This window comes from Chelonia mydas, chromosome 1 (genome assembly GCF_015237465.2).
Source record: "Chelonia mydas isolate rCheMyd1 chromosome 1, rCheMyd1.pri.v2, whole genome shotgun sequence".
NCBI lineage: Eukaryota > Metazoa > Chordata > Testudines > Cheloniidae > Chelonia > Chelonia mydas.
Genome location: NC_057849.1, coordinates 94,169,240 through 94,189,472, shown reverse-complemented (window position 1 = coordinate 94,189,472; position 20,233 = coordinate 94,169,240). Strand labels below are relative to the sequence as shown.

At 40.4% G+C, this 20,233-nt stretch overlaps 1 protein-coding gene across 2 annotated transcripts in view; it reads right to left on the bottom strand.

Moving 5' to 3' along the window:
* Positions 1-20,233, bottom strand: part of GPC6 (glypican 6) — a 1,155,513-nt gene that overhangs the window by 306,295 nt on the left and 828,985 nt on the right. For both annotated transcript variants that reach the window (XM_043534545.1, XM_007066216.4), the window contains exon 4: positions 2,402-2,567. In XM_043534545.1, the coding sequence (XP_043390480.1) occupies positions 2,402-2,567 (166 nt within the window). The remainder of the gene's footprint in view (positions 1-2,401; positions 2,568-20,233) is intronic.

Genomic DNA, 20,233 nt, shown 5'->3' with positions numbered 1-20,233 from the left:
TCTTCGCTTTCATAAGTGTCTACATTAATTAAAACTTCATTTTCAATCTAAATGAGGTATTATTTTAAAATGATAAAAACACTAAATATTTTTCATTTGGGCAATAATGAGTAAAGAGGAGTGCATTTCCAACCAATTCACATCGATTTGTTGGAGAAGATGAGGCTCTTAGGCTTTGTCTTTGGCTCTTCACTCAGCCTTTTCCAGGTAATGTTCAACCCTGGAAGCCATTTAGCTATTTCTAAACCTTTCTTCCCATCAGTGTCTTTACCTCCTGCCAAGCCCTTTTTTAAAATTTTTATTAAAGGGGTTGGTGAACCTTGTGGAATTCAAGATTTTGAAACTTTGCCAATCTGGTTTTGGGAGCTTGCTGAACTGTTCTGAATTTATGAGATTCCTGCCCCCCCATCCTCTCCACCCCACAATTTAATTCCATTTGTGATTGTGGTGATTGCTGGGTTTTTTAGCCAAGTAATTACATTTAAAATTTTCCATTGTAAGTGACGCTTCAATTATGTATTAAGGAAACACTAAATCTCTCCCCCTGCACAAAAAGGGTATGATTTTTGGGTTACCACAAGTCCTGAGTAACAGGTGGCACATACTTGCACTGCTCCAGGGATGGGACCAGCAGCAGTCATAATTTGGTCCATGATTCTTCTCTTGCTCCAAAGGGTAAAAATCTGTGCTAGATCTTTACCAAGTGCATATTACTTCCCCTTCCACTCTATTTTTACTTGTCTGGCTTCTGAGTTGACTTCTACAACTCTTCATCCCTGCCTGCCTATTTCCCCAGTCATCTGCACAGGTTGGAGAGTAGTGATCCTATAGAGGCTACATTCTTTACCATGCTGTTTCCCACGATGCAGTTGGGCAATCAAAGGGAGTAAAGGGACATATCTTAGAAACCTCCCTTCCTAGCATGGTTGCATATTGTGAGTCATGATCTTGTCCTATGTATAAAATTAGACTGGCAGAAGTGGAGCCCATCTATTATTTATTCATTAGATTGTCCCTGTAGTCTTTATTATTGTCATCATCATCTCTTCAGTATTGCTTTTTCACTCTGCCTACTTTCTGCTCCATTTTTCACCCCTCCCCACTTTTTTATGCCATCTCTCCTAAGTGGAATGCAAATTCAACAGTTTGCATGTCAGAGCCTAACTTTCAAACTCACACCATCCAGTTCAGTTTAAAATGAGGCAAAATGTGCTTGCTCAGGGTATTGTTTCTCTAAAATTCATGAGGCAGAATTTATTCTCTTTTGTCACACTCAGAAGTTTTGTCTTTTGCTTTAGCACCACTGTTTTATAGCAATCCAGTTTAGACGTCTGTAGAGTGATGAAAAGTCGTTAGAGGTTGAAATATCTACCTATTTTTTTTTGCCTTGCCACACTATTATTTGCTTTGTCTAACACATCATGTCCTTGCACTAAACGAAATCAAATACCCTTTTGGGAGCTGGGGCTTAATTCTGGCTGGTTGTTAGGGAGACTTGTTTTTTGGTTGGCACACTCCCCTAAAGGTTTATGCAAATTAAATTGGAATCACACTTTTTCTTAAATGATGATTTTCCACCTTGTTCCTACTAAGATTGTGCACTTGATATTTTTTCATTCTACATATTGAAAGGGAGACGTCAACACATATCAAGTTGCAGTGGGGGAGGTCTAGGTTGGATATTTGGAAAAACTATTTCACGAGAAGAGTGGTGAAGTACTGGAATGGCTTACCTAGGGAGGTGGTGGAATCTCCTTCCGTAGAGGTTTTTAAGGCCTGGCTTGACAAAGCTCTGGCTGGGATGATTTAGCTGGGTTTGGTCTTGCTTTGAGCCGGGGGTTGGACTAGATGACTTCCTGAGGTCTCTTCCAACCCTAATCTTCTATGATTTTAAAGTAAAGCATTGAACTAATAGTTTATTTGCTGCAACAGTAACTTTTAAAAGCTCTTTCTCCTTATGGTATTGGAATTAAGAAATTGCAGAGTTGTAGGTGTATCCATCCTGTCAAGATGGATACACCTTGCTAACAGGTGCTCAGCCCACAAGCATATAGTTAATACATAGTACTTCTCTCACTCTCATGTAAATATTATCACATCCTCAACCAAAACTTTTTCAACATGCTTTGCGTATCCTCTAATAATTCAGTTCAGAAACCTCAGCATCACACAACACCTTTATATACTTAATAAGAACAGCTCTGGGGGGGGGGGGGGAATAATAATTTCTTACTACAAGCCACAAACTTTGATTAAAAAATGAGAGGATATTCAATTACCGCTTGACTTAAAGCTGCATTTTCCACGCTGGTAAATACTGATGGCAGTATTTTTCTGGACTTCTCACGAAACATATTTGTTATCATCTCCTTGTTTCACCAATTATTGAAACCCTTCTTACCTATGAACAGGTTCCACTCAGTGTCCAAATCGGCCTGATTTGCTAGGCAGCCCTTCATTACGTTGAGGCAGTAGTTGTTGCAAGGTTTCACAGTGGGAAGTCCTCTGCAGTAAGGGCAGTATAACATCTTCATTAGTGCACGGATGCACCCTGGATTTGGACTGACCTGTGGAGTTTAAGGGTAGTAGAAATGAAAAAGGAGGAAGTAAATTTCCTATCCCATGAGATACTATGTAGCTGAGATGCTTCTCAGGCAGTAGATGCAGAAAGGACAGTTTGTGACAGGAGCTTAACCCTTACTAACACCCTCCTGTGTGACTAATCAATTACTGCCAATTATCTTAATTTGGCCAACATCAATGATTTCCAAGAACATAGATGTCAACATTCCCATTTTGACGTCAGTGTAATTCAGCCCCAGATCTCCTGCACAGCGTCTACATGAACATAAAGAAAAACAAAGGAAAATCCAAAGAATAAGCGGGAAGGTAAGGGAAAGATTCTAACAGGAAGGGAGGCATATTCAAATTTGTTAAGGTGTAAATGGGATATCAGAAGGTCTTTTCAGAACTACATTGATGTCTTCAAATACCACTTTAATTCCCAAACTCAGATTTTTTTTGGCATTATCTCAAGTAACCAAAAAAAGAGTTTGGAAGGGCAGTGGTGACCCTAAGAGAAGCCAGTGCCAGAAGGCAAGGCACTCCCTGGTATCTAGCAGTGAGTCTCAGCTGATCTGACTAGGTCAGTGAACCCCAACTCAACTGATGTTAGGATATTTATTTAAAAGGTGTCTTTTAATAGATCATTGGAAAACTAGTAACTCACTGGTCATTAACATTCTTGTGTGATTCATGTACCGTTAACATATAAAGAATTACAAATATGTGCTGAAAAAGGTGTTTGGCAGGTAGGGCTTCAGGTGCCCTGCCCTAGACAAAGGGATGTCATTCTGTCTGCTTGAATGTGTCTCCAATGTAAATTGAGCGAGGAGAGACAATGGAAGTATATTTACATAAAAGGTAAAAACAAGCCATCAACTAGCAACTGGGAGGGGACTGTAAAAATTAACATGGCATCAGCTCTCTGGTGGACACAGCAAGCTGAGCCCCCAAGGAGGGGGCTTCCTGACTTTGAAAACAAAGATAAACTTTGAGGATAAAAGCAGAGAAACATCATAATAATCCTTCACCTGAGAAGCCAAAGAACCCAAGCGCTTTGGCTCTGTGTTGGATCCTGGCTAAGGACTGACCAGCCATGCTGGAATTTCTTACCAATCACTGTGGTAAGAAAACTACTTTGAACAAAAGACTCTAGTTTGTAAAGTTAGGTTTCAGTCATGGAAGTGTATTGTTACTTTTGTTTGTTTGTAACCATTTCTATCCCAATTCCTCTAGCTGGTATCACTTAAATATCTGTTCTTTGTTAAGAAACAGAATCTTGTTTTATTACACAACCACCTCAGTGCAGTATTTCAAACTGAGGAGTAAAATCCTCAGCCAAACTAACTGGCTGGTGCTGTGCACTGTCTCTTTCAAGGAGCAGCAAACTTGATAAGGTTCTGTGAGTGCTACAGTGAGCGGGACTGAGCACTGCAGAGGAGACTGTTTTGGGAAGACTCAGGTCTGGAAGGGCTGTTGGTGTCACACTGCAAGGAGTAAGCAGGCTGGTGGAGGCCAGGGTGAGGTCACTGTGCTGTGAGCAGGCTGCTGGTGTCAGGGCTCTGAGCCAAAGTCACACAGCACAGAACCACCCAGGTTCCAGGCCAGGGAGTGACAACCACTTGTGGTCTGAAAGAAATGTCCAGTGCATCACAACGGCACAGCATCCTCTTGATGTAACTTCATTAATGTACCTGACATAACACAGTAGGATTATTCATATTGGGCCTTATCCAAAACTCATTGAAATAACTTGAAAGACTTCCACTGATTTCAATGAACTTTGGATCAGACCCATTGCTATCAGAGGTGATTGTCTAAATTAAGTAATGTTTCTTTGCTATATATACACACTATTAATTACTAATTTGCACTGGAAGTGGATGTTAGTTGTTTGTTGAGGATGAAAGAGAAGATGCAGAAATGTATTTTGAAAGAAGATTTGTGCACAATATCTAAATAACCATGAGACCTTATTTTTGAAATCCCCAGCCTCCTATTTCCCTGACTGGTGTTTTTGTTTTGTTCTACATTATATCTGCCATTACAACGTAAACTCTTCAGGGCAGGCACTATGTCTACCTCTATTATTCAGAAAGTGCTTAGCACATTTTGGGAACTATTACAATAAAAAAAGAATAATGATTCCTTGTCACAATGGATTAAAACATATATTTCCCCATGCAATGGTGACCAGCACAGGGACATGGCAGAAATCCATGCTGCTCTCTGCTTTTCAGAATTTTGAAGAGAGCACAGTAATGAACTTTCAAATATTAAAACCATAGAAAGTCTGATTTTCTCTTATCCCTGATGTTAAAACACTGATTTTTGAAGGACTGCTGAGTGTATGTTTAAATGAGACTTTTACATGACACTTTTACATTAATAGGGTTCTGCTAAAAATCATAGTAGATGCTGCTGATTATGCTCAAAAGTGTCTTTTCAATCATTTATAACTTTATTTTTAATTTTTAGTCCTCCAAACCTAGCAAGAGCACTAATCCCCAGTGAGGGGTCTGTTCAGAGTAAGTTTCAACTGTTTTGGCTATAATTCCCCCCACACACACTGTAGATAAACGTTTATGGTTCCTCTATGGTCATGAAAAATGGTTGAGGGAATTTTGCTCAAACTTTCTAAAATCTGAGAGACAGACCAAACATGGAAAATTTCATTTTAGAAAACAATTTTTTTCAGAAATGTGATGAGCATGTGAAATCAGGCACTTATCTTTGGAAACTGGTATTGCAGCCATAAATAATTTGCTTGTCACTGGCCATCTCTGCTTTATGTATTTTCAAAGCTCTCTTCTTCATCCTCATCTTCAAAAACAGACTCTCCCATGTGGTAATTCTTGTCTGCAGACCAGTTTCAGTCAACAAAAGATCATTCTTTCCATTCAGAATTATTTAAAACCCTCAATGGGCTTATGGGAGCTATTGGATTTTTCCTTTACCAGTCCTGTTGTAACTGATATTGATGGAGAAGGCGGTAGAGGGGATTTTTAAAATAATTTATTTTAATTGTCCCTAAGCCAAAGAAGAGAAATTTACATACTTTTAGGTTTAGAAATAACTCTCAAAAGCTACTTGTAAATATAAATACCAATTATAAAATATTTAACAGATGCACAAGTGCACCTTAAGTTGATGACTATGGTCTGGAATGACCTGCTTATGGCACATGTGCTTAGATTGCTGCTGAGCAATGCACTTAGTTGCAGTTTTGGGTACTCCAGGGAACAAAGCAAATTTGCATCTTTTGTCATTTAAGCTTTTAATTTTTTAAATACGATTTTTTAAAAATCCCCTACCTGGTCACCTTCTCCTTGCTGATACACAACACAGCATTAGAAGGGTCCTCAGAGGAGGTTGTCTGCTTGCCTTAGCTGTGAAAGATTAGGAGGGCACCAGATTTTGTATCAGGCCTGGGTCTATAGTAGCCTTTGGTTGCTGGCAGCAAAGAAAAGTGTGCGAAGTTCAGTGCATTATCACAAAAGAGAACTTAATATTTCTGTAAATATGTGATTTTACTGAGAATGTTTTACTGGATCGAAGTCATGAAACTGAAAAGTGCTTCACAATATGCAAAATCTGAAAAACATGCACCTGAAGCATACCTCTTAAGCATATCAAAATTCAGAGATCATTATCTATGCTGCATAATACCCAGTTAACAGAGAAGAGGATTGTAACAGCAAAATGGTTCTATTACTTCCAGCATTATGAAATAATAGCTCAGCTATTACCATTTTTGGATAAATGCTAATAAAATTTAAATTGGCTTTTACTTTTTATCACTGGTTTGCAATATGCATAGTCTCCAATGGGAATGAATTCTTTGAGTTGAAATTTGATTCCAGTTATTGCTGATTTCTGATAATGGAAAGCAGACTGAAGCGTACATTTCAAAACCTACTTAATTGACACAGATTCGCTAAAATATTTCTGTTTTCACTTATTTATGGATAAGTTGCAAAATAGTAGCCAGATTTCTGGACAGTCCAATTATATGCTTCAATTACACCTTTCTGAAGCTTGCAAGCATTTATGATTGCTATGTTGAAAGTCCCTGTATAATTAGAGCTGGTCAGGAGATTTTTGACAAAACTTTTCCTTGTCAGAAAAATGCTGATTAATTGAAACCAAAACTGTTTGCAGGAACATTCTGGATTCAGTGAAAGTTTCATTGAGAAAGGTCTCTCAGATCCAGAATGGAAATTCAAAAGAGAATGAGAACATCTCAGAATAGGTACTATATTGGTGGTTAGAGTGCTTGCCTAACAGAAGGGGGACCTGGGTTTAAGTTCCTGCTCTGTCTGATAGGGAATAGGGACTTGAACCCAGGTCTCCCACATTGCAGCTAATTGGCCTAACCACTGGGTTAATGGCTATTCTGGAGTGTCGTTGCTCTCATTTTTATTGAAAAATTTACAGAGGTATCAGTTTCATCCCAATGTGGAATGGGAAAACGTTCAGAACTCTCAAAAATATTTGCAATAGGAAAACCAGCTGTACATGTAATATCCAGATTATAGTCTATCAGAAATGGATCAAGGAGGTAGTTGTAAGATTCTAATTTGGATCATGCTCAATACTGGGTTCAGGTTGAAGACTTAATCTGAGCTAGGGTTCAGGTTCTGATTCATTAGCATCTAAATCATTCTTGTGAGATTTTGGGGCCAAAAAAACCCCAAACTAACCACACCCTCACAAAATGAGTGAAATTTCATCTGTAACCTAATCTGAGAAAGAGAATAGACCCAACCAGTGTTGGGTTGACCAGGATCAAAACCAAACAGCCAACAAATTTATAAATGAAAAAGTTAAGAGTGAAAATTGAACAGTGGGATATACAAGAATAAATATTGTCTTGATTCTATTTTCTCCTACTCTGTCATTTTACTATATTTATTTAAGACAAAATAATTCAAATTATGACTACAGACAAAACTAGTTTCATTGGGCGATGAGCTCCATCCTGTCATATACAAAAATTAAGCTTCTGTGTGCAGAACCATTTAGTTCTTTGACACCATTAATAACAAGGTTTTGGTGATACGAGTATGCTACATCCTCATTGGATCTTGACTCTTGGCTCTATTCCATGTTCTCCCAATGGTCCCCTGCAAAACTATGTCAGAGTTATGATGAACATGTGAAAGGGTGCAACTGGAATACTCAGCATTCTGGTGATGCCCATCAGTGTAACTGTTCCTAGGGAGCTTTAATGAGCCCAAGTAAATTAGAGCAGCCTTAACACTCCTCTTAATTATACTGGGGGCTGGCCTCTAGCTGCGCCCATGATCAGGGAGTCATGTGTGTATTTGCCCTTCCTCTCCTAGTTCTCCTTAAAAATATTGAAAGATGTTATATCTAGCATAGCCCATTTAAATCAATAAGATTTAAGACCTTATTAAGTGCCAAATTCTATTGTAGCTCACAGGATTACACAAATGTAAGTGATCTCAGAATCTGTCACTAGTAAGCATATGACAACTGTAGGACAAGTTAAGCTAGGGATATAGAAGAAGTGCAGTAGTGCACTCTGTAATGGCTATCTTGCAATAAATATGTGTTTAAGTTATTCCATTGCTATTTGTCTTTCTTCTGTTCACCCACTTTTATAAATCATGCTATGATCAGTCAAAACTAATAGATGCTGGAATACAATTTACAGGAGGCATAAAAGTATAATCTGCCAAGAGATCTGGGTTCCAGAACCACAAGATAAACACAGTCAAACCATAAAGGCACTCTCAACTGCATGTATTTATTTCAAAAGCTTGCTGAAAGCTACCTTATCATTAGGGTCTCCATTATACATGGGCTGTCAGCTGCAATGCTACAACCTCTTTCAAAACCTTTTAAGGGGAAGACAAGTTTCAGTCATGTCAAAACCACAAAGGTATATTACAAGTAGGAGAAGCTTCTTCACCAGTGAAGTAATAACATCACTTTCAATGAAGATGTCATCATGCATATGAATATAGTAATAAACTCCTTGGCACAGGTAATGTGTCTTCTGTGTCCTGTACAGCACCACGCAAGTGACAACTGACAAACATTAGAAGCAAACACAGAGTTAGGGTTGCCAGGCATCAGTTTTTCAACTGGAATGCCTGGTAGAAAAGGGACCCTGGTGGCTCTGGTCAGAACCGCTGACTGGGCTATTAGAAGTCCAGTTGGCAGTGCAGCAGAGGTAAAGCAGGCTCCCTGTCTGCCCTGGCTCTGCGTGGCTCCCAGAAGTGACTGGCAGGTCCCTGCGGCCCCTAGGCACAGGGGCAGCTAGGGAGGCTCTGCGTGCTGACCCCACACTGAGCGCCAGCTCTGCAGCTCCCATTGCCTGGGAACCACAGCCAATGGGAGCTGCGGGGGTGGCACTAGCTGGCTGGTGTGGCAAATGTAGCCACCTTGCTGTGCCTCAACCTAGGAGCTGGAGGAAGATGCTGGCTGCTTCTGGGATCCACCTGAGGTGAGTGCCACCTGGAGCCCACATCCCCTCCTGCACCTCAGCCCCCTGCCCCAGCCCTGAGCCCCCTTCCACACCCTAAATCCCTCCCGGAGCCTCACCCTCACCCACCCCACAACCTCTTGCTCTAGGTCTGATCCCCCTCCTGCACCCTAAATCCCTCCTGCACCTGAACCCCTCATCCCCGACCCCACCCCAGAGCCCGCACCTGCTCCCACACCCCAATCTCTGCCCCAGCCCAGTGAAAATGAGTGAGTGAGTGAGGGTGGGGGAGAGCGAGTGATGGAAGGAGGCAGGGGAGGCGCTCAGAGAAGGGGCAGGGCAACGGTGTTCAGTTTTCTGCAATCAGAAAGTAAGCAACACTACACAGAGCTGTTCACTTTTTAGTGTGCTATTCATTGTGGAACTTATTCTATCACCACAACAGGCTGAGCTGTCTCCTTATTCCCACTGAACAGTTCCATAGAGCAAACAAATATACATGCATATATCAGGAGTGGCTCACTATTGACTTGCAAATCAAATTTCATCAAATGTGCAGTTTGACGGATACCTGTTCCAACACCTCTATGAACCCTGAGTAAACGAAATTTAAAAAGGAGTAGGCAACAGCTAAAGCAAAAAGATGCTGAACTTAAAATACTTCATAGAACTTACACACAACAGAATTTAAAAAGCAAATGTTTCCATGCTAGAAAAGCTCACAGAATAAAGAGCATAGCTAAGGACCAGCTAACTACTTCCTCTCTCCACAAAGTCCAAATAAGATGGACTTAGGACCAGTGATCCCCTTAGGAACTGGGTGGATACAATAGAGCTCTCTCCACAGACCACAAAGCAGAAGTGAAATTGCTCAACATGGGGGGCAGTTTGACTGGTGATTCAGTTCACTCATGGATCCATTGGCCATACGCTGCTCCCTCCCAGGCCATTCCATTACTATGGAGGACGCGCCCAATAAGTTTAATTCCACAGTGCACAGGATGGATAGGCAGTCCCCTACCACCAGTTCCAGTGCCATCAGGGCTCTAGTTGGCTACTGGTGAGCTGTGGGAGAAGGGGCAGGTCACAGATCTTCATGTTGAAAAGGGAAAGCAGCAGTAAAAAAGTAGGTTTCAGAGTAACAGCTGTGTTAGTCTGTATTCGCAAAAAGAAAAGGAGTACTTGTGGCACCTTAGAGACTAACCAATTTGAGCATAAGCTTTCGATGCATCCGATGAAGCGAGTGTAGCTCACGAAAGCTTATGTTCAAATAAATTGGTTAGTCTCTAAGGTGCCAAAAGTAAAAAAGTAAGATTCAATCAACAAAATATTTCCCTAAAACTAGACTTGTTGATAAACAGCTTGGAGCTGTATTAACTTTTAGGGTAAAGTCTTTGGGGGCAGAATGGGAAGACGGTGTTCTGTGTACTCCTCACTCTCCAACCCCACACTACTCTCCTATCCAATGCAAGGCCTCTCTCACCCCCAACACACCCAGGCCTCACCCCCTTTCCTAATGTGGGTTTGGAGAGCCCCAGTGGAGCTTAAGAAGTGGAGAGAATGCAGTCGTGAAAGTGACTGACCCCCTTCGGCACAGGAAGGATGGGTTCTGCTCACAGAGGGTCCTGCTGCATGTGTCTCCCAGGTGAACGATATGGTCCAGAGTTCCATTTTGTTACTTGCCTGAATCTGCAATGGGCCTGATCCTGAAGTCCTTGCACATCCCAAACTGTCATTGATTCCAGTAAGAGATCTGGGTGTGCAAAGATTGAAGAAAGGATTGACCTCCTCCACATTAATTTAAGTTAACAGGAAAAAAAAAACAACAAAACAGACACTTCACTCTGCCATGTGTCTACAGGAGAGGGCTCCCATTATAATCTGCCTTCCTGAACCAGTCTGCCCAGTTTCTGTTGTGACCACACCCACTCTTTAATGGATACTTTTACACAGCTTACAAAGCTGTGAAATCAATGATTTTGTTCCTTCTTGAGATATGGAAACAAACAAAACTTTTCCTGGTTTTGAGAACTGAAAACCCATCATATACATATATACACACACACATACAAGGCAGAAGAAAAGCAGGCTGAGCAGAGATGGATATCAAGGCATAGCAGGTAGCTCCAAACAAACAAACAATGCAACCCATGAAATGATGAAGAGTTCTGAAGGATAAACTAGAAACTACTCCTTTAAACTTGGACTTTTATGGCCAGTGAAAGACAGTTACAATAATTGTTTACATATTATTTATGCAATTTTAGTGCACAAGTTCCGTCTTTGATACTGTAATTGAAAATACACGCTTAAATATATAGCCACATATAAAATACATACCCAATAGTAAGAAAGAGGAGTAGGGACACTATCTTTCATTTTACTACTAAAAAAGTACTATTAATAACGACTCATCAAGGATACTAAACTACCAATGAAAATGTTGTGAACTGGGTTTTCACTCAATATTTTTCAAGGTCTGACTAGCAAATACTCAGAGAGTTAGAAAGCCATTATCAGAATTACAGAAGCCTATTTAAGAAGTCTTCTACCATTCTGATTTTTCATATAGAAATTATAGCTAAACATGAGGAAAACAGAAGGGCAATGGATGTCATGGATTAAACAACACTGGATTCTCTGTTTGGATTATGCATTAGTCTGCATAATGTAAAAACGTCTATTTCAAATAGTACATTTACTGCACTTTGACATTGTGTAATCTTATGCTTTTGTTTAGCATCTGTTTTGGACACAAACACTATAAAAGAAACAGATATGAGCCAAAATGGAAACTGCAACTGTAAACCTTGCTGAAATAGGGTGGGATGAATTGGGGTAACATTCAGATTGAAATATATGGAATCACATGTGCTGCTAGGATTCTGGTTATGGGACTGATCCGAAACAAAAAATGGCTTTTCCTTGTTTTGGTTTAGGTTTGGCCAAAATCTCTCAAGAACACTTCATGAGATTTAGTGCCATTGACCCTACTCTTGATTTGCCCTTGACCACAATTAGTATTATTTAATATTTATATTGCAGTAGCACCCAGAGGACCTGACCAGAACTGGGGTCCCATTGTACTCAGTAACCAAACAAATAGGATGTGGAGTTTGTCTACCTCTGAAAAGCCAAACCCTAATCCAGATGTAAAAAGTTCTGCTTCTGCCCATTTCTACATGTTACATATCAGACAATAAAATGAAAAATATCAAAGGTCTGGGTTCTCCTTAACTCTGAAACGCATAGGGGCATTAACTTTAAAATCTGTGCCTTTCTGAATTTCAGTGTTCTTGACAGTGCTCTCTCATCCACAACGCAATGCTGACTTCAAATTTTTACAAACTGCTAACTTGAATGATTATGTAATATATTCTCACTCATCTTTGTGCAATAAAACTTTGAGTTCGAATAAGGTGAAACAAAGATGTACAAGACCACCACAATGATTTTAAATATTCTGTGGATGAAGGTCTTTAACTCCACCATTTGAATATCTGTGAGTAACCAAGCAAGCTTGGATACTCCTGTTGACTTTTCAATAGCAGGCTTGCTAAGGTTCCAGTTATTAATTGTCTTTATATATGTTAGCCATAGGAGATTGAGACCCCACAATGAAGACAATGTTTTAAGCAGCAATGTTTTAACCTAAACAGAACAGGAAAATTGTGTGTTGACTTGTTTCAGTCAAAAACCCCCAAACTCTGGTCTGAAAAATCTTTAAAAAATTTCAAGCCATGTTTTATAAAATACAGAAGGAGATCATAAAGACCATGGGGTCTTTAGAATGGAAGGGAGAAAAGTATCTATTTGCCTGTGTTAACCAGGGAAATGACAGCATGTCAAGTTTAACAAATGAAATTATTCTTACCTGCCTGTATCATTTTTTAACTTTTTCTCCACAGTCTTTCTACTCAATTATGAATGCAAAAGAAAAGTGAAAATGGAACTGCAAACATCCAAGATGAGAGCACTCTATTCTAGGAACCATTTATAGTGTAAGAAAGTCTAATTAAATAATTTCATTTCAGTAGGATCCCATGATAAGAATCTATGGTCTATCTATCTATCTATCTATGGGGAGGAGGAGATGTTCTTAGCTTATTTGAGACTTTGCTGACAAAGCAATTTCCTTTCCCCTTAATTCCTGCATGTATAAATAATTATATTTTTATTTCAGTCATAAATCAACATACTTGTAAAAAATTACACAAGGCAGAACATAACATCCAAATATCAAAGTTAAATACATGTTGTTTATAAGCCTGAGCCTGCTGTTCATGTGCATCTTTTGTGGGTCTTATACAAGGGATCATAGACTCATAGAAGATGAGGGTTGGAAGAGACCTTAGGAGGTCATCTAGTCCAACCCCCTGTTCAAAGCAGGACCAACACCAACTAAATAATCCCAACCAGGGCTTTGTCAAGCCGGGCCCTAAAAACCTTTAAGGATGGAGACTCCACCACCTCCCTAGGTAACCCATTCCAGTGCTTCACCACCCTCCTATTGAAATAGTGTTTCCTAATATCCAACCTAGACCTCCGGCACTGCAACTTGAGACCTGCTACATTGCATCTTGTTCTGTCATCTGCCACCACCGAGAACAGCTGAGCTCCATCCTCTTTGGAACCCGCCCCCCCTTCAGGTAGTTGAAGGCTGCTATCAAATCCCCTCTTACTCTTCTCTTCTGCAGACTAAACAAGCCTAGTTCCCTCAACCTCTCCTTGTAAGTCATGTGCCCCTGCCCCCAATCATTTTCATTGCCCTCCACTAGACTCTCTCCAATTTGTCTACATCCTTTCTGAAGTGGGGGACCCAAAACTGGATGCAATACTCCAGATGTGGCCTCACCGGTGCCGAATAGAGGGGAATAATCACTTCCCTCGATCTGCTGGCAATGCTCCTACTAATGCAGCCCAATATGGTGTTAGCCTTCTTGACAAGGACACGCTGCTGACTCATATCCAGCTTCTTATCCACTGTAATCCCCAGGTCCTTTTCTGCAGAACTGCTACTTAGCCAGTCGGTCCCCAGCCTGTAGCAGTGCATGGGATTCTTCTGCCCTAAGTGCAGAACTCTGCACTTGTCCTTGTTGAACCTCATCAGATTTCTTTTGGCCCAATCCTCTAATTTGTCTAGGTCCCTCTGTATCCTATCCCTACCTTCCAGCATACCTTCTCCCAGCTTAGTGTCATCTGCGAACTTGCTGAGTGTGCAATCCATCCCATCATCCAGATCATTGATAAAGATGTTGAACAAAACCAGCGCCAGGACCAACTTCTGGGGCACTCCGCTTGATACCGGCTGCCACCTAGACATCAAGCCATTGATCACTACCCATTGAGCCCGACAATCTAGACAGCTTTCTATCCACCTTATAGTCCATTCATCCAATCCATACTTTTTTAATTTGCTGGCAAGAATGCTTAGAGAGGTGATAAATTTTCTCCTTTGTCTTGGCTTTTGTTTACTAAGTGAGACCTTGTGGTCCTATACAGAGAAGATTTTTCTGCTCCTCATCTCTCACTATAGTTTTGATTAAGAAAATCCTTTTAGTGCCGTTTTTACAGTTTTAAAGTAATTTGAATCTGTGACCAGACTGGTAGATGGTACTTGTGGATTGACTACACTCTGGATAAAGATACCTATGAAGGAATGATAATCCACATGAAGGGAGCCTTTATCATTTCTATAATGTTAAACAAATTCTTCCAAACCTTTCCAAGTACTTAACATATGTAATTTAGCACAGAAGATTGATAATCCTTCCCCTTGAAGAAAATCAATACAATAAGTAGGATCTTTTGATTGAAAAACAAACAAAACAAAATAAAAACAGTTACAGCTGCTTCTTGTATTGCACAAAAGGCCAGGATAAACTGGTCTATGGAGTTATATGAAAATGCTTACCCTCATCTTTAACTCAGTTTTGATAAAAGTGTGGGTCAAGGAGATTACAGGTCCCACTATCCATCTTGATCCCAGTGCCTGTCTAGGCTCAGCTGCTTGGATCTAGATAGTGTTGAGCCAGGTATGGACGGGGACAGTGGGCAACCAGATGTTTGTCTGATGGTCTGTCTCTGGACTATTCATCATAGTCTTTGCCACTCTCTGCTGTTGAACACTACATAGAATGTCCCATGAGAACACTGCAGGCTTCCAAGCGTTTGGATCAAACTCCAAGAGAACAAACAAAAGGGAAAATTTTAATTAACTTTCTTCCTGTTCCTTACATGTTATTGGTATTGTTCTGTTTATATGTATATGCCATGAGAGGTATGCAGGATAATCATTACACATAACATCCGTGAATGAATGAGTGAATTCAATGAAACATCTGACAGGAAGATTTATACCCACTGCAGCTTGGCTTCAAATGAACTTTTTGTTTACTTTTCCTTCTTATATTAATGCTCTTATTTTAGCTACATCAGTAACAACTATATTTAAAAAAAAATTCATCATGCTAAAATGTTTATTTATTGAGAAGATTCAAGAGGACAGCATCAGAGGCATTTCAAGGCCAAAACCTATTCCAATTAGCTTAGATAGTGTAACGATAAGTATCTAATTTCACACCAGCTGAAGTCATATGAATGGCAAAATTCCTAAATCTGTCTCCTTTTGTGGAATTGTCTAGGGGATTATTTATCAGCTATTACATTTGCTACATCTAAATGAGAAGAGAAACTAAAGAAATAGGACCTTAGCAATCCTCTGAGGTATTAAACACTCTGAACTGACCAGCAGTCAGTGAGAGTTGAGGGAGATGCTCAGCTCCTCATAGGACTGAGTCCTAAGAGTATAAGAAATGCGTTATGAAAGTTGTTGAATGTCGTAAAGTCTCAGCCAACATAATATACATTTTTTAAATAGCTTTTTTTGGTTTCATTAGTAGCAGTTGTTCCTTTGTTAACCGTCTGTTTGTTTTCTTTTTCTTTGCCGTCCTGGATGGCACTAGGAGAGGTCACACAACAGAAGTTTCATAAGCTGCTCCAAGCAGATGTCAAAGCAAAATATACAGCATTCTTCATTTTCAGTGTCCATGTACTCTCCTGTAGAGAAGTTACCATCACAAAACTGCTGCATACTGAAGTCTTAGCCTATGTGTTTATAGGTTAATGCCTGGCTAGCATGGCCAAGAAAATAGTGTTAGAATCATAGAACCGTAGGACTGGAAGGGACCTTGAGAATTCTTCTAGTCCTATCTTCTGCACTCATGGCAGAACTAAGTATTATCTAGACCGGTGATGGGCAACCTGTGGCCCGCACATGGCCCGTCAGGGTAATCCGCCGTCGGGCCATGAGACAGTGTGTTTACATTGACCGTCCACAGGAACGGCCACCCGCAGCTCCCAGTGGCCGTGGTTTGCCATTCCCAGCCAATGGGAGCTGTGGGAAGTGGTGGCCAGCGTGTGCCTCTTCCTGCAGCTCCCATTGGCTGGTAACTGGACACAATACACCAGTTGAGGCCTAATCAGCTCAGACTAGAGTGGAAGAATTACTTCTCATGCCTTGCTTATAACTCTCCTGCTAATACACTCCAGAATGATGTTCGCTTTTTATGCAACAGTGTTACACTGTTGACTCATATTTAGCTTGTGATCCACTATGACCCCCAGAACCCTTTCCGCAGTACTCCTTCCTAGGCAGTCATTTCCCATTCTGATAAATCATCCAGTAACCAGGATAACTTATTACCTATAAGTAAAGCTCTGTGTGTCACAGATTCCATGACTTTCCGTGACCTCTGTGACTTCTGCAACAGCTGGTGTGGCTGGCTCTGGGGCTGCCCGAGCAGATCAGGTAGTCCCTGAGCCAGCCGCACTGGCCTCTGCTGGGGCAGTTTGGGTGTGGGAGGGGGCTCAGGGCTGAGGCAAGGATGCTGGGTGGTGCTTACCTCAGGGGCACTCCCCAGAACGAGCTAGCGTGTCCCTGCAGTTCCTAGGCGGAGGGGAGAGGGGGCTCCCTGCTGAGCGCTGATGCTGCCCCCACAGCTCCCGTTGGCTGCGGTTCCCAGCCAAGAAAAGCTGCAGAGCTGGAGCTCCTGGCAGGGGCAGCGCACAGAGCCCCCTGGCCTTCCCGCCCCCTAGAAGCTGCAGGGACATGCAGAGCCAGGTAGGGCGCCTGCCAGCCCTGCCAACACTCTCCCACAGCACCAACAGGGGTCCATGGCCTGCCCACTTCACCCCCCAGCACTTCACCCACTTCACCCCCCAGGCCTTGCAGTGCTGCCTGCCTTCCCCCCAGGACCAGTAGGACTTGTTGATTTTCAGAGTGGTTTGTCATTTCCCATTTCACATTTTGAGTTTAAGCAGGAGTGGTGCAGGTGAGCCATGCAAAAGTGGTATGTATGTTCCATGAGGATCATGCAGTCTGTGCAAGCTGTAGAGACAGTGGTTCATTCTTCTGCATTTGTTTGTCATTTTTAGCTTTTGATTTTGCATTGCTAGTTTTGATAAATCAGATTAGTCACATGGGGACGAGGAAGTTAAGTGGAAATTTTCTCATATAAAATTAAAAAAATTGATTTTAGAAAATAGATTTCAAAAATAAAAATGTTGTTTAAAACTTTGCAGAAAATTTTGAAAAACAAAACCTGCCAATTTTGAAAATGAGCAAAACCAAAATGCTTAAAAAATTTCTATAATCCCACAAAAATTTCATTTCCATTTTCAAGTAGTTCTTAACCAGGGTTAGCTTGAGCGGCTGGAAGTTAGAAAAAAGAAGTCTTTTACTTGAAAGCTGAGCAAAATTGTTCTGGAAACCAGAGAGAGAAAAATTAATTAAAAAATTGTATTAAAAGCGAATGTTAAAAAGTTATATAATACACAGGTTAAGAAAAGAGAGGGTGTGTACATCTGGGTATAGTGCTTGGATTATCCACAAATACACAGTTTGTTTTAAAGGTCATAAGATACATATAGTGCATAATCAGCAATAACCCAAATTTAAGTGAATAAATTTAACAATACAGTTTAGATATTAGCATCCAAGTATTTGGGTACATCACTCATGAAAAGTTATACAGAGAGTTGGTGGTGGAAAGCAAATATATGAGTGATGATTGTCCCTCGGTAATTGAGGATTTAGGGTAGGTTGTCTATTTAGAAAATACAATCCATCAGGGAAGTATTTCAGTTACTTTCCCGACAGCGGCTCTCATCAACACTCCAGCTCATCCCTCCTGATATTGCAGATGTCCGGTGATGTATTGTAGATAGATGTCCCTCGACCACCTGAAGATCTACATGCCCTATAGCCCCAATGCACTTTTTACAAAGCCACTTTCAGAGTAGAACCACACTTTAATACATAATATTTGGTCTTATCTCAAGTGGCCACTTAATTAAAGTTTCATGTTTTCATATTAAATAGGCCACTAAAGCAAGTCAAATTTACCAGAAATCTTACTATTGAAGACTGCTATTAAATAGAAGGATGCATACTATAAAACTCTCATTTATGTAAAATATGTTGCTGTAATTCTTTATGAATTACAAGTGAGAATTTAATTAATATGCTTTCATGTAAACATGGTTGTATTATCATCATCACTGATAGATGTTGTCTGTTATTACCCAGTGATGTATCTGATCACTTGCTCTGCACAGAGAAACTATAATAGAAAATAGAGAATTTTGTGAGCTCTGCATGACATCCATCTTTAACTTTATACAAGGCTCTTTTCTTTTCCCAAATGAAATATGTGAATCAAATACTTTACAAAACAGATATTAAGCATTCGTTCACTTTGGAAACTTTGAACTACCAAAATAATTTCCACAGAAGATAAAAATCAGAACTGACTAATAGAATCACTTTGTTGTTTGGATGACCTTATTTCTAAAGATTTCTGCGGAACTCATCACTACAATAAGTGCCTGACAAATATTAATAAATGAAACAATGCAATAAAGAATTGTTTGACCCTATTATACAGACAAGGAAACTGGGGCACAGACATTCTCATTCTAGAAAGAACTTAAGCATGTGCTTATGTTCATCCCTGATCAGGAAAAACATTAAAGTGCATGCTTAACTTAAATCTATGGAATTTAAGCTTACCTTTAAAGTAATTTCCTGAATACTGATGCTTTTCATGAACTGGGGCCAGAGGTCAGCTTTACTGAGGTAAAACTACCACCTGTCTTTGCTAGGATTTTACAATGAGATAGCTCACATTTGCTACCTTGTTGCTAGAACTGGGTGCGAATTTTCCAGACATATTTTTTCAGTGGATAATGTGGCTTCTACAAAACTGGAATTTTCTGAGAAAATTGATGATTCTTAATCAGGGTCTGTTTGAGTTACTAGAGTGCATCATGGGAGATGTAGTCCAGCAGGTTAGATTTGAAACAGAAATTAGATGGCAAACAATTAAGCTAACATCAGTACTGTCCCCCATCATAACCATACCAGAAGGAATAATAAAATGGAGGACACAGTGCCTTCAAGACTCCCAGAATCCTGTTGCTAGTGCTCATGTGCTGATGAAAATAATACAAAGCTACAAAATTACAGACAATGAAATACACCAGGAGCAGCAAAGAACATAAGAACAGCCGTACTGGGTCAGACCATAGGTCCATTTAGCCCAGTATCCTGTCTTCTGACAGTGGCCAATGCCAGGTGCCCCAGAGGGAATGAACAGAACAGGTAATCTCAAGTGATCCATTCCCTGTCGACCATTCCCAGCTTCTGGCAAACAGAGGCTGTGGACATCATCCCTGCCCATCCTGGCTAATAGCCATTGACGGACCTATCCTCCATGAATTTATCTAATTCTTTCTTGAACCCTGTTATAGTCTTGGCCTTCACAACATCCTTTGGCAAAGAGTTCCACAGATTGACCATGCATTGTGTGAAGAAATACTTCCTTTTGTTTTATACCTGCTGCCTATTAATTTCATTTGTTGACCCCTAGATTTTATGTTATGAGTAAATAACACTTCCTTATTTGCTTTCTCCATGCCCAACATGATTTTATAGACCTCTATCATATCTCTCCTTAGTCATCTCTTTTCCAAGCTGAAAAATCCCATTCTTATTAATCTCTCCATATTCAGAAGCTGTTCCATACCCCTAATCATTTTTGTTGCCCTTTTCTGAACCTTTTCCTATTCCAATGTACTTTTTCGAGATGGGACGACCCTATGTGCCTGCAGTATTCAAGATGTGGGCATACCATGCATTTATATAGAGGCAATGTG